General features: G+C 34.0%; 1 protein-coding gene and 1 pseudogene across 1 annotated transcript; both read right to left on the minus strand.

Moving 5' to 3' along the window:
- Window positions 1-747: 747 nt before the first annotated feature.
- Window positions 748-1746, minus strand: LOC142556793 (putative glutathione S-transferase). The gene is made up of 2 exons (XM_075668283.1): window positions 1392-1746; window positions 748-1242 (listed from the first exon to the last, which is right to left on the minus strand). The coding sequence occupies exons 1-2, from the start codon at window positions 1701-1703 to the stop codon at window positions 889-891; spliced, it is 666 nt and encodes a 221-aa protein (XP_075524398.1). The 5' UTR covers window positions 1704-1746; the 3' UTR covers window positions 748-888.
- A 1912-nt stretch (window positions 1747-3658) lies between these two features.
- On the minus strand, window positions 3659-5155 carry LOC142504623 (putative glutathione S-transferase; annotated as a pseudogene).
- Window positions 5156-12832: the final 7677 nt, after the last annotated feature.

A 12832-nucleotide genomic window follows, 5' to 3' on the forward strand; every position in this document is an offset into this window, starting at 1 on the left:
GTGTTATATATATATTATATGTATATAATAAATAATAAGACTTAAAAAAATTATTTAATGTTGTTCTAGTCTAGTCTAGTACAGTGAACCAAAATCATACTGATTTTGGTCAAAAAAAAGAATAAATAAATTGAAAATCAAAGCTGACGTATGGCATGAGCTCATACAATCTCGTCTTGAAGAAGGGGAAATCGTACATTTGGAGGAAGTTTCGAGAACGAATATGACTCGTGTAAGTTTCGCAATAACTGATTTTGTTTTTGTATCATTTAGTTTGATATCAACGATAATAAATTTGGATAAAGAAAAAATCTATATTGCACTAATTTGTCAAATTTGGAACCACCAAATCCAATACATATGATTTATTTAATATCGATTATACCATACGTGACTACGAAGAAAGCTCGTATTTGTTAAGTTAAAATTAATGTGATAACAAAGATATATATAGGAAATAAAAGTAATACAACCCACAGTACTTCAAAATTATAAGAAAAAATTTTGTTGTTTTGCTTTATTTTTGTTATGTATATTGTAATGTTTACAATATAAGTTTTATTTTCACATATGACATATAGGACACAATCAATGTCAAATAAACCATATTCGATGAATTTAGTGGTTTATTACAAAAAAATCTAAATTACTGTATGAAAACAAAATTTTAATATGTCATAATATTAAAACAAAAATAATAAAATTGCACGACTAAAATTACAATTTTAAAAACCCGAAGATAATGTTAAACAAACAAGGATCAATTCAAGAAACATGAGAGCATAGAGGTGTCATTTTATTTTCCAAACAAAAGCTTCCAAACACATTATCACAAGGACATAAAGCAAGATTAACCCAACTTGTAGCATAAACAATAGCGGATGGCTCTCATTTAGCTGCACTGCTCTTCAGAAACTGTGTGCTGATATGCTCAGCCAATTTATCGCGATCAGGCAGACGTTCCTTAACAAAGCTCGAGTTAACATACTTGTCGATCCATGCACATAGATTCGGGAACTTTTCGCTTGTTATGAGTTCGATTCCCACCAATTCGGTGATAAGCGGAAGCCAGTAGGCAATGAAATTGGCAGCAATATCCACCAGCCCAATGTTCTCTCCCCCGAAGAATTTCTTGCCTTCTAGCTGGTTGTCAAGAAATTTAAGCACTTCTTCTGCTTCTTCCTTGCCTTTCACTTGCTCCTCCCCTGTGGTCCAACAAGCCTTCCAGAATGCTGGCAGGCACTGCAACAAAAACATTTAACCACTAAGCTTTAAGGAAATCGATAAAAAAAAAAAGGTACTAGTCAAAATGAATCTATAGAAAAACAAACTAAACGATCCGAATAATGAAAACAATAGAATTCAATCAATTGAAAAGAAAAAACTAGTACCTTCTCATCAACGAATCTAGCCCAGAAACGCGCCGTGGCTCTGTCGTAAGGATGTTTCGGCAAGAGGGATGGCCCATGTTCCCAAGTCTCATCAATATATTCAAGAATCACCAATGACTCGGCAACTGGCTTACCGTTGTGCAGGAGAACAGGAATTTTTTTGTGGACTGGATTGTATTGAAGAAGAAGTTTAGACTTGTTGCTTAGATCTTCCTCTATGAATTCGTATTCCACTCCCTTCAGTTTCAGTGCCATCTCGACTCTCCCGCTAAATGGGCTTAGCCGAGCACCAAATACCTTCACTTCCGCCATTCAATCTCAGGCTTGACTTTCTGATCAATGTAGGTTTGGTATTCTTTCTTATAGGGACATTAATTTGACTTGTCGCCACTAACGTGTGAACGGATATGCTAATATGTAATGAATATCTTAAAGATTAAATAATGTAATCACCATGTAATACGAGGCACATGCGATATTCAAATTGTTGTATCTCTGAATCATTGAAAGGTCACACAAATATCAGATTTTGTGTTCTCGTTGAGAAAATCAAAGCTCAAGGAGTTGAATTTGACGATTATAGTTTGACAGAGATCAAACATGATGTTTATAAAATCGTTTATAAGTTGATTCAATAAGATGAAAGAAATGGAAGTTAGCTTAACAACTAATTGAGGAAAGAGAGTAAAACTGTGTGTTTTGGTAAAAAGTTAACAAAACTAGCGGCTCTCAAATATGGTAAGTGAAATTTTTTATCTTTAAAATTTTCATTATATAAACAAGACTTATATCCTTGAGACATCACACTTTATATGAAGATATAAAGATATGCGTATATATAATTATATCATTTATTATCAAAATTTATAAATACATTATATAATAAAAATATGATAATTTAATATAAGGCAAATTAAGCGTCCTGGTGAGACAATGATTATGAATCTTGATGAGAGAGGGAATCTTGATGTGATCAAGAATCGATCTATATAGATATTTTATTGAGGGTCATATAAAATAACAAAGTTTTTTCACACAACAAAAATTCCTCCTCCTCGTCCAAGAAGCTTTCAGCCATCACAAGAAATTTGGTGAAAAATTTCTGCCAACTTCTTCCACGGCCGCCACGTCCCGACGACGCTGCATCGACTCCAGAATTTGGAAAGTCGGACGTTTCAGTCTCAACACAAAATTGTTTGTGATTGATTACTAGTAGAATCCAAACAAGAAACAAAGTTTCTGATCATGTACCTAATTTGACGATAAAAAGGCGGAGATCCGTTCGAAGGGATATACAAGAAGGGTCATCTCTCCTAATCCCGTATTGATTTGGAGTCCAACGTAATTTGCGCACGGGTATAAAATCTAAACACTAAATGAATGTTTACAAAACAAACGACGTCCAAAGAAAGTTTCGAGCGTCGAAACTAAAATTTTAAAATTCTCGCTGCGCCTTGAGTACGAAAAATCGGTACACCAACACTCCCATAAAATAAACGGATGACTCTCATAATTTAACCGCACTAGCCTCTAGAAACCGAGCCCTCGTAAACTCGGTTAATATATTGCGCTGAGACAAATATTCCTTAAAGCTCAGTTGAACTTCGGGAACTTGTTGTTGGTCAGAAGTTCGATTCACACCACTTCGGTGATGATCCCAAACCAAATGGCAATACAATTGGCAGCAATATCGGCCAGTCCGATGCTATCTCCCTCGAAGAATTTCTTTCCTTTCAGCTCGTTATCAAGAAGTTTTAGAAATTCCTGTGATTCTCCCTTGTCCTTCTCATGCTCCTCCCCTGGAATCCAACAAGCCTTCCACAATGTTTACATCATATTTTCCGATATTCTAATAATACGGGTGAACGAGAACAAATAACCAAGTGTCATCAATATATCCAAGAATCAGCAGCAATGACTCGCCTTACCATTGTGCAGCAGCACAGGAATTTTTTTTGTGAAGTGGATTATACTGAAGAAGCTGAGGAGGGGACTTATTTTTCTGTCAACGCCATTTCCACTGACTTCCGCCATTACAACTCTAGGATATTAAATTATTAGGAAATTCATGAATCACGATTATTAAAAAAGAAACTGTCTTTCCAAGGGGGAAGTTTCGAGAGGGAGGAAAACATTTCTTGATCTAAATTTCACACAACTTATAGACCAAAATTACTTAAGCTGTTCAGAATATATTTTTCAGACAAGGGAGATACATATGTGCTACTGCTTGGGTCGAGGATATTATTTTTTTGTTTTTCCGGAGATTATCCAAATATCAATAAATTATTTCATAACATTCTCATGATGGAATGAAACAAAGGTACTCAATACGAAACACTCTAAGATGGAAACTGGGTTAAATATGCGGGGAAAAAAGGCCTCATTTATGGAACGGGGCGACACAGAAAATAAGCAAGAAGTTGCAACAATTCTAGTTTACTCCAGCGACTTGAACGATCGACGGCTATTGTTTAACTGGACTGGTCTTCTGAAACCAAGTCCTGATATGTGCCGCCAACTTATCCCGATCAGGCAAATGCTCCTTGAAAAAGTTCGAGTTGACGTATTCATCCATCCACGCACACAAATTCGGGAACTTATCATTTGTGATGAGCTCAACTCCCAGTGTTTCAGCAATAATAACAGGCCAATAAGCAACAACATTGGCAGCAATATCAACCAGCCCGATGCTATCTCCTCCAAAGAATTTCTTGCCTTTAACCTCATTGTCAAGAACTTTTAGCAATTCTTCCGCTTCTTCCTTGGCTTTCAGTTGCTCCTCCCCTGCACTCAAGTAAGCCTTCCTACATGCTGGCAAGCACTGAATTATAACAAGTATTCAGCTCACATCTTATGATATTTGCTTGTACTGAGGAGAACAGCGGGACATATTAAAATTCACGATCTTAATTTACTAATTTTTTTTAAAAAATATCAATCTTATTCCTTTTATCACCAGACTATTTACATGTCATTATTTTCAGACGGGACTGAAATAAAAAAAAAATACAAATAATGTATTAAGATGATAAATTGACAGATAACTTGACAAATAACAGTATGACGAAGAACTCGACATATTGTCAAAACTGAACTGAATTTCTGATCAATGGAACGGCAATGATTTTGAAGAGATCAACTCAACCCTAATTTGTTTTCGAAACAGAAAAAGATATATAAACAAACAAACAAACAAACTTGTGAATTTATAGAAAACAAACTAATCCATCCAAATAAGGAAAACAATCGAATTCACTTTAATAAGCCCAACACACAAGTAAAATAGAAATTTCCTCCCATAAGATCAATCCAGTCTGATATTCTGTTCCAACAAAAAGATATGAAAAAACAAAACAAAACAAAACGAAGCGAATTATATATATATATAAAACAGTACCTTCTCATCCAGGAATTTAGCCCAGAAACGCGCCACAGCTCTGAGGTGCAGGATGTTTGGGCAAGATGGATGGCCCATCTCCCCAAGTTTCATCTATGTATTCAAGAATCACCAACGACTCCACAATCGGCTTACCATTGTGCAGCAGCACGGGAACTTTTTTGTGAACTGGATTATACTGAAGAAGCTGAGGGGACTTATTATTCAGATCTTCTTCTACGTATTCGTATTCCACTCCCTTCAGTTTTAGAGCCATTTCAACTCTTCGGCTATACGGGCTTCCCCAAAAACCAAACAACTTCACTTCCGCCATTACAATTCCAAGTGTTAATAAATTTCATTTTAAAAGACATCGCGAACCAACTTTTGTATGCTCATGGTCATGTTGACCGAATTCTCAATGAAATTTAATAAAAAACATAAGATTTTATCACCCAAAAAAAAATAATAAGCATATTTGTAAGTAGATAAAAATTTGTGTGAGATGGTCTCACGTGCAGTGTTTTTGTGAGACATATATCTTATTTTGGTTATCCATGAAAAATTATTACTTTTTATGCTAAGATTATTACTTTTTATTGTGAATATCGGTATGATTGACCCGTCTCATATATAAAAATTAAATGAGAGACTACTCTTGTATGTAATGTTTTAGAAAGTAATTAAGAAATAAATTGGTTAAAGTTTTGATTCTTTGCATATTTTATATTAGATTTATGTAATGCATATGATGTCTAAATTATTTTTTAAAGTAAATATTTTTTTAACATAAAAAAAACGAAATGTTATTGACTGCCACGATTTAGAAAACAAGTTATATTTATAATGTATAAATGACATCTGTAATAGATTTGACTTTTTGAATAATCACAATTTTTATGAACAAACACTTGTTCAAGTTCGAAATGTTGCCTAACATAAACAATTTTTTGTGGCATAAGGAATTCCGACGGTTGACTAAGAAATTTATCGACTCAATTGTGATTAACAGTCTTTATTTTAATATGATTTATGTTTCTTGGTTTCATTTCACTTTATCCATATACTCATGCAATTGACATAGATAAAGTGTTTTATTATTTTTTAATAAAAATGAATCGTAATTCCATCTTGAAACTCACTTGTAAACACTGTATATTCTAAATTCGTTCCAAGTCGATTCAATCGCCTAAAAACAAGAATAAAGGTCGCTTGAGCTTGAGACTAGCATCTGTGATGTTGTGTACCATGTTTCATAGTAAGGGCATAGAGATGTCCAATCATATATGCATATGAGTAATCATATGATGATTGTACCGAACAACCCTCCATCGAACGTTCCAAGTTATTGTCATTCATTGAGATAAAAAGTATGTGGTTGTGATTGTACATCATTAGTCCTTACGATCCGGGACAACACTGAGGCTCTACATACTAGGATTGTGCTTTGACTCGTTTACCGACTCCGCGATGGTCACAAGGTGGCGAGGTTGGTGCAATTGAGACATGTGTAGGAGCAAGTGCATTGTAGTCGCACTACAAGAAAAATGACATACGATAAACCGTTGTCGTAGCCCTTTTAAAACTGTTGTTAAAGCCAGTGTTGTTAAATGGTTCGCTCAAAGACAACGGTTTTTCGCTGTTGTCGTAGCTACAATTTGCGACGGTTTTCATCGCAAATGAAAAACTGTTGTCGTAGCTACAATTTGCGACGGTTTTGTACGACAGAAAGAATATATAAACCGTCGTTAATTAGCGACTGTTTGTTCTACCGTCGCTAAATTTAGCAACGGTTTATTAATAACCGTTGCTAAATGTAGCAACGGTGTTCATGTGCAAAACCGTCGCTACTTAGCGATGGTTTACATGTTTTCCGTCGCTAATATTTTAGGTAAAATAAATTTTTTTTTAAGAATTTAATAAATCTGTGTTGTGAATTGGTACAATCGTATAAGAGATAAAAAAATTGAAATGTCGTGAAGTGATAAAATCGTGTAAGAGATAAAAATTTTAATTGTTTTGAAGTGGTAAAAAAATCGTGTAAGAGATAAAAATTTTAAGTGTTGTGAAGTAGTAAAATCGTGTAAGAGATAAAAATTTTAAGTTTTGTGAAGTTGTAAAATCGTGTAAGTGAGAAAAATTTTAAGTGTTGTGAAGTGAAGTGTAAGAAAATGGAACGAATTTACAGGTATTTATAGAGAGTAGTGGAAGAAAATGGAGGGAATGTTAGGCGGGATCGAATTTTTGAAATTTGCGACGGTCGGCTTTCAACCGTCGCAAATACCAGCAACGGTTTTAGCTAAACCGTCGCTAAGATTAGCGACGGTATAATCTAAACCGTCGCTAAGTTCAAATTAGCGACGGTTGTACATGATATTGTTGCTAACTTTAGCGACGGTTAATTTTAAACTCTCGCTAATTTCAAAATAGCGACGGTTTACATAACACCGTAGCTAACATTGGAGGGAATGTTAATTATTGACATTTGCGACGTTTGTGTATATCAACCGTCGCAAATATCAGCAACGGTTTTAGCTAAACCGTCGCTAAGATTAGCGACAGTGTAATCTAAACTGTCGCTAAGTTCAAATTAGCGACGGTTGTACATGATACTGTTGCTAACTTTAGCGATGGTTCTATTTAAACCGTCGCTAATTTCAAAATAGCGACGGTTTACATAACACCGTTGCTAACATTAGCGACGGTTTTGTTGTGATTTATTCTAAACACACCCTAATCGACAACGGTTTTCTAAAACTGTTGTCGATTGTCCAAAAAACATGCTAATAGACAACGGTAACCGTTGTCATAAACGTTCAAAGACAACGGTTTTACAGAACCGTTGTTATTGACCATAAAAACCGTTGTCTTTGACCCCCAAAAGACAACGATTTTATAAAAACCGTTGTCTTTTGCTTAAAAAATGATCTACGACAATGGTTTTAACTAAAACCGTAAAACCAAAACCAGTTGTTAAAAGTTTTTTAACAACGGTATGTGTGTTGTTGATTCTGAAATTTCTTGTAGTGTCGAGAATTCACCGCTCACCTACTGGTGTGGATATCCTATGTGATCTAACGAAATAGCAATGCATGACCAGATTGTAAGATGTGCATTAGAGACAAGAGTTCTCTAGCTGTGCATGCGATGACGCTATGAATATTTCATTAATATATCACATAACTATCAAATCTAATATTCAACCCTCGATGAACTAATGATTATAGATTCGATGAGGATATATGAGATGAAATGACTGTACTGTATGTTAATCATAACAAATTGGTTCTTGCATACACTATTAGTGATACCTAGGGAATCATGAGACGATGCTACTAGACGCTCTTATCATGATTCGATTGTTTTAATCCGAAAATGATTTCTGACATTCTCATGATTAAATGTTGGTGCATGAAATGTGGCAAAATTAGGGTAAGCCCGAATAAAAAAAATGTATTAATCACAAAGAGTTGTGAATCCACAACTAGTTGTATCTCTGAACCATTGAGGGTCACACAAACACTGGATCATTTGTTTCTGTTGAGATAATAAATTCAAGAAGTTGAATTTATATAAAATTATGAGATGATAAATTCAATGAGTTGAATTTATGATACTTAAAATTTGAGAGAATAAATTCAAGTAGTTGAATTTATGATAATTAAAATTTGGAGAGTTAGGAGTTGAATAATAAAATTTGAAATTTAAATTATTAAACTCAAAGGTTGAGTTTATAAAATATTTAATGAAAATAGGGTATGCATAATGGGCTTGTACGAGTACAAGTCCAAGATGCTAAATATTTAAAGTTTTAATGGACTTTAATTAATTATAATTAAAGTTTTAATGGATTTTAATTAATTAAATTAGTTGGATTAGTCTAAATAATTAATTATGCATATTAATGTTAATTAATAACCTAATCTACAATTATGAAAATTAGGTCATGGATTCATATTATAAAAGGGAGGCCTCAACCCTAGCCTCCACACTTCTTCTTCGCAATTTTTCGAAAAATCCTCACCAAAAGCTCTCAAAAATTCGGCCACCTTGAATATTTGAAGGGTTTGAGCCGCTTTTGTTTTCTTGATCTCAACAATAAAATCTCTTTTAAATTTCTAGTGCGATTTAGAAGAGCAACAAACAATCTACTCGTGGACCGGATTAGGAGGCTTGAAGAAAGGAAGTTCAAGAAAATTGTTCGTAGGGAATAAATACTACAAGAACTATATCTGCTAATCCCAGAATAGTTGGTGCCGACTGGTAAATTCACTAAAGGTAAATTTACTAACACCCTATGAACATTCTTATTGATTAAATCATACGAATGTCCAAAGGTATTAATTGAATGTCAAATAAATTTTTTTTAAAACCTTCTGCTGCATTTTGGACACGAGAAAATCGATTACCCAACAGTGGTATTTTATCGTATGGTTTACTTCATGTTGAATAATTTATTTCTAACCACACAAAAATTTTTTTTTAGAAAATTGATGCACCATTAAAATTTTGATTTTAATCAAAAAATACATATATATTTTCGATCTTCTCGGAATTGTTCCGGGCAGACTTGCACGCACAGCGTGCCCACCAGCTCTCGATCTAATCGGGCAGTGGGCGGGCAACATAGGCAGGTGCCCGGGAACGTCTCGGACATCGTGCTGGTTCATGGGCTGGAATTGTTCAAGCCTAAGGATGTGATTTTCTGATTTTACAACATTTTAGATAAAATTGAAATTTTATGAAAATTTGTTCAATTTTTCCTTAAAATCAAATTTTGGTAAATTAATAATTTTATTGCTAAATAAATAAGTAAAAAATGATTTTAATTATTTGTGGTAAAAATAAGTTTTACAAGAAATCAATATTATTGAATAAGTTAGAAATTGAATAAAATGTGTTTATTTAATTTATTAAATTCTTTAATAATTGTGGTGGTTAGTAATAAAATTTCTAGATGCATGATTTAATCAATTAATTAATTTTTTTTAATTAATTGATGTTAATATGTGATATTAAATGCATGAAGGATGATCGAGAGCCTTGACCAATGTGATATGTTTATGTTAGGATATTTTATTGTTTTAATTCATTTTGTTAATACTTGATATTATTAAAGTGAGACTTGTTTATGGCCCTGTTTCCACCCCATGAGATGTATCCTTTATGTGCCATGATTATTTAAACGTAATTATTAGAAATAATGAGAGATCAAAACTGGAATATGGTGGGCCCGATATATTGTTAATGTCATATTATGATATATAATAGTGTTGGTGATCGATCATCCTTATTTATTGTTAATGTCATATTATTATATATATGCGATATATAGTAATATGCATGTATGTATATTATTAAATAATATAGTTACATGAATCCGGCAAACATACAAACTCATGGCACACAAATTTATATTAAAATGATGAGAAAATTTTAAAATTAAAATTCATCATTTTGAATAAGATTCAAAATTTATATCAAACTGTCAAAAGTAAAAATTAAAAAAAAATTAATTTATTCTTGTTTTCCATCAACCGTGGTTGCATGTTGGACGCTACCCACGGTCAGTGTCTGGTTCATATTATTGGGGAGGCCTGGACGCCGAAAAGCTGTGACTTCCACCGGACATATGACGTGAATTGAGTGGAACTCTCATGACTTCAGCTCATATTATTGAGGAAACTTATGGCGACCGTTACTACAATTCAATATTGATGGGTCGGTTTGACAAGTGAAAATAAATGACGTCATATTATTGAGTCCTTATTAAACGTGAGGTGAAACAAAGAGCGATTGCAAATGGATGCAATTGCATTCTACCTTTTAGAAATTGTGATTGACTGATATTATTCAGGATCATAATTGTCTAATTGGGCTCTACGTGCCTACTAAAAAATGTGATTTCTCTTTTTCATTAGAGGGTGGTGGAAATGTCAAAATAGTAGGAGAGAAATTTATAAAATAAAATCCATATTTTATATCTTAAAATTATTTTTAAATAATCAATAACCATTATTCTGTTTTCATATCAGTATATTTACGATTTCGTCACGCAATCCATTTCTATTATTAACAAGCTAACCAAATCTAATTTTCAAGACTGGCTGAAAAAATTGTTCTAAATTCGAAGAAAATGACATACACACTAATGTCAGTCTTACTGAACTGACAATGCATGCAAGATGATGGGACCATAGTATGCAAACTAAAGTGTAATATGCTCGCTTCTATGTCAAATGAACCGCAGAGACAGTTTGAGGAAATGTTGAATGTTGCTGACATTCGAATACATATGCAAGAGTTGCATGGTGCATGAAACTCGTACAATGATGAACACTACTTTCAAGGAGCTCGTGACTACACGCATGCAAGATGGGGGTTTGGTCCATGAGAGTGGTGTACATATGATTGGGATTATTGAAAAAATGGTAGGCCTGAAATAAGTGATTCCTAACGAGTTACTTCATGATATCAATTTGTTGTCATTCTCTTCCTCATTTGACGGGTTTATGGTGAACTTCAATTTGAATAAGATAGATGATAGCCTTTAAGAGCTAGTCAAAATGCTTATGACTTATGAAGCCACCATAAAGCAGGAAAATGTTAATTCTTAGTGGGCTTCTTGTCGGGGACGAAAAATGGCTCACAAGATGATGGAAAGAAACGTTCTGCCCCTTACAACAAAAATAAGCCCAATAAGAGGTAAGCTCTAAAGAACACTCAAAGAGCCCACAAAACCCGATGAATCATAACATATTTGTTTCACTACAAGAGGTCTGGACATAAGAAATTATTTGGGCCAGAAATGTTTGACAATGATAAGTGAATGTCCAAGTAAACACGATTTCAATAACAAACAAAAGCAGTGGATAAAACACCATATGAGATATGGGTGGGCAAAAATCCCAAATATTATTACTTAAAAATATATGGATTTCCTGCTTACGTAAACCAGACAGTGGGAGACTGTAAGGTCCAAAATTAAGACGACGTAATCCAACTGCATGCGAATCTAGGAAATAATGAAAAATAAGTAATAATTGATTTTAATTGCTAATTAATTATGTGACATACTTGTTCATATGTTAAATGAGATTTTTATTGTCATCATGCATAAAATTGTATTTTTAGGAATATTCAAAGTGACGATCGAGGAACGGGGACCGAGGGCTGAAAAATGTAAAATGTTTTTATTAAATGATTATTTTTAATTATTTAAAATATGGTCGATGCTTTTCATATTTTTGAAAATAGGGGGTTTAGAGGTGATTTTATACGCCGGGACGTAAATTTTATCGGTGTTGGTTTTTCAACTAAAATACGAACTTTTTGGCAACCCGGCTAATAAATTCACATATTTGCTAAAAGAAAAACTTTGTTAATATTTTAATTATGTCTAATTAGACTAATGGGCCTAATTAGATGGCTTAATAGGCCTAATAAGCCTTGAAGGTGATTTAGTAGTATATAATGTATTAATTAAATTGAAAACCCTATTCTCCTAGCATAAACAATCGGCCACTTAGTTATTTTCTGAAAATACTCTCCCCAACCCCCTCAACCCTCACGGCACACACAATCCCAATTGGCAAGGAATTTTCGAAAGTTGCAAGCAAAATCAAGCCAAGGTTCGCGTCCCGTTCTTCGCCGTCAACGGATATTCGAGCGTTTATAACGCAAAGGCACGCCATACATCTCCTTTTCTCATCCATCATATCATACTATTGATTGAATTATTGTATGCATGAAGAACATTATATTTTTTATCAGAATTTTCGGTCTATGGCATGCATACATGAGAAAACATGATTTTTGAATCCATTAACTTGTGTACTGTTTGGTTAAGGGGCTGCCATGACATAAGGATGGGTCAAGAGTGGTTTACACCTATTTTAGAGTCACACACACTCACCCTAAACACCACAAAGAATCGGCAGAACAAGAACAAACAACAACTGTGAATTGCTGTCAAGTGGGGAGGGATCGGGTTTCATGAGGGAGAGGCTTGCAGGGTCTTGACTTGGGCCAGGGCTCGGCCAGGGGCTGTCATGGGTCAGGG

The sequence above is a fragment of the Primulina tabacum genome, chromosome 9 (assembly GCF_025594145.1).
Source record: "Primulina tabacum isolate GXHZ01 chromosome 9, ASM2559414v2, whole genome shotgun sequence".
Classification (NCBI taxonomy): Eukaryota; Viridiplantae; Streptophyta; class Magnoliopsida; order Lamiales; family Gesneriaceae; genus Primulina; species Primulina tabacum.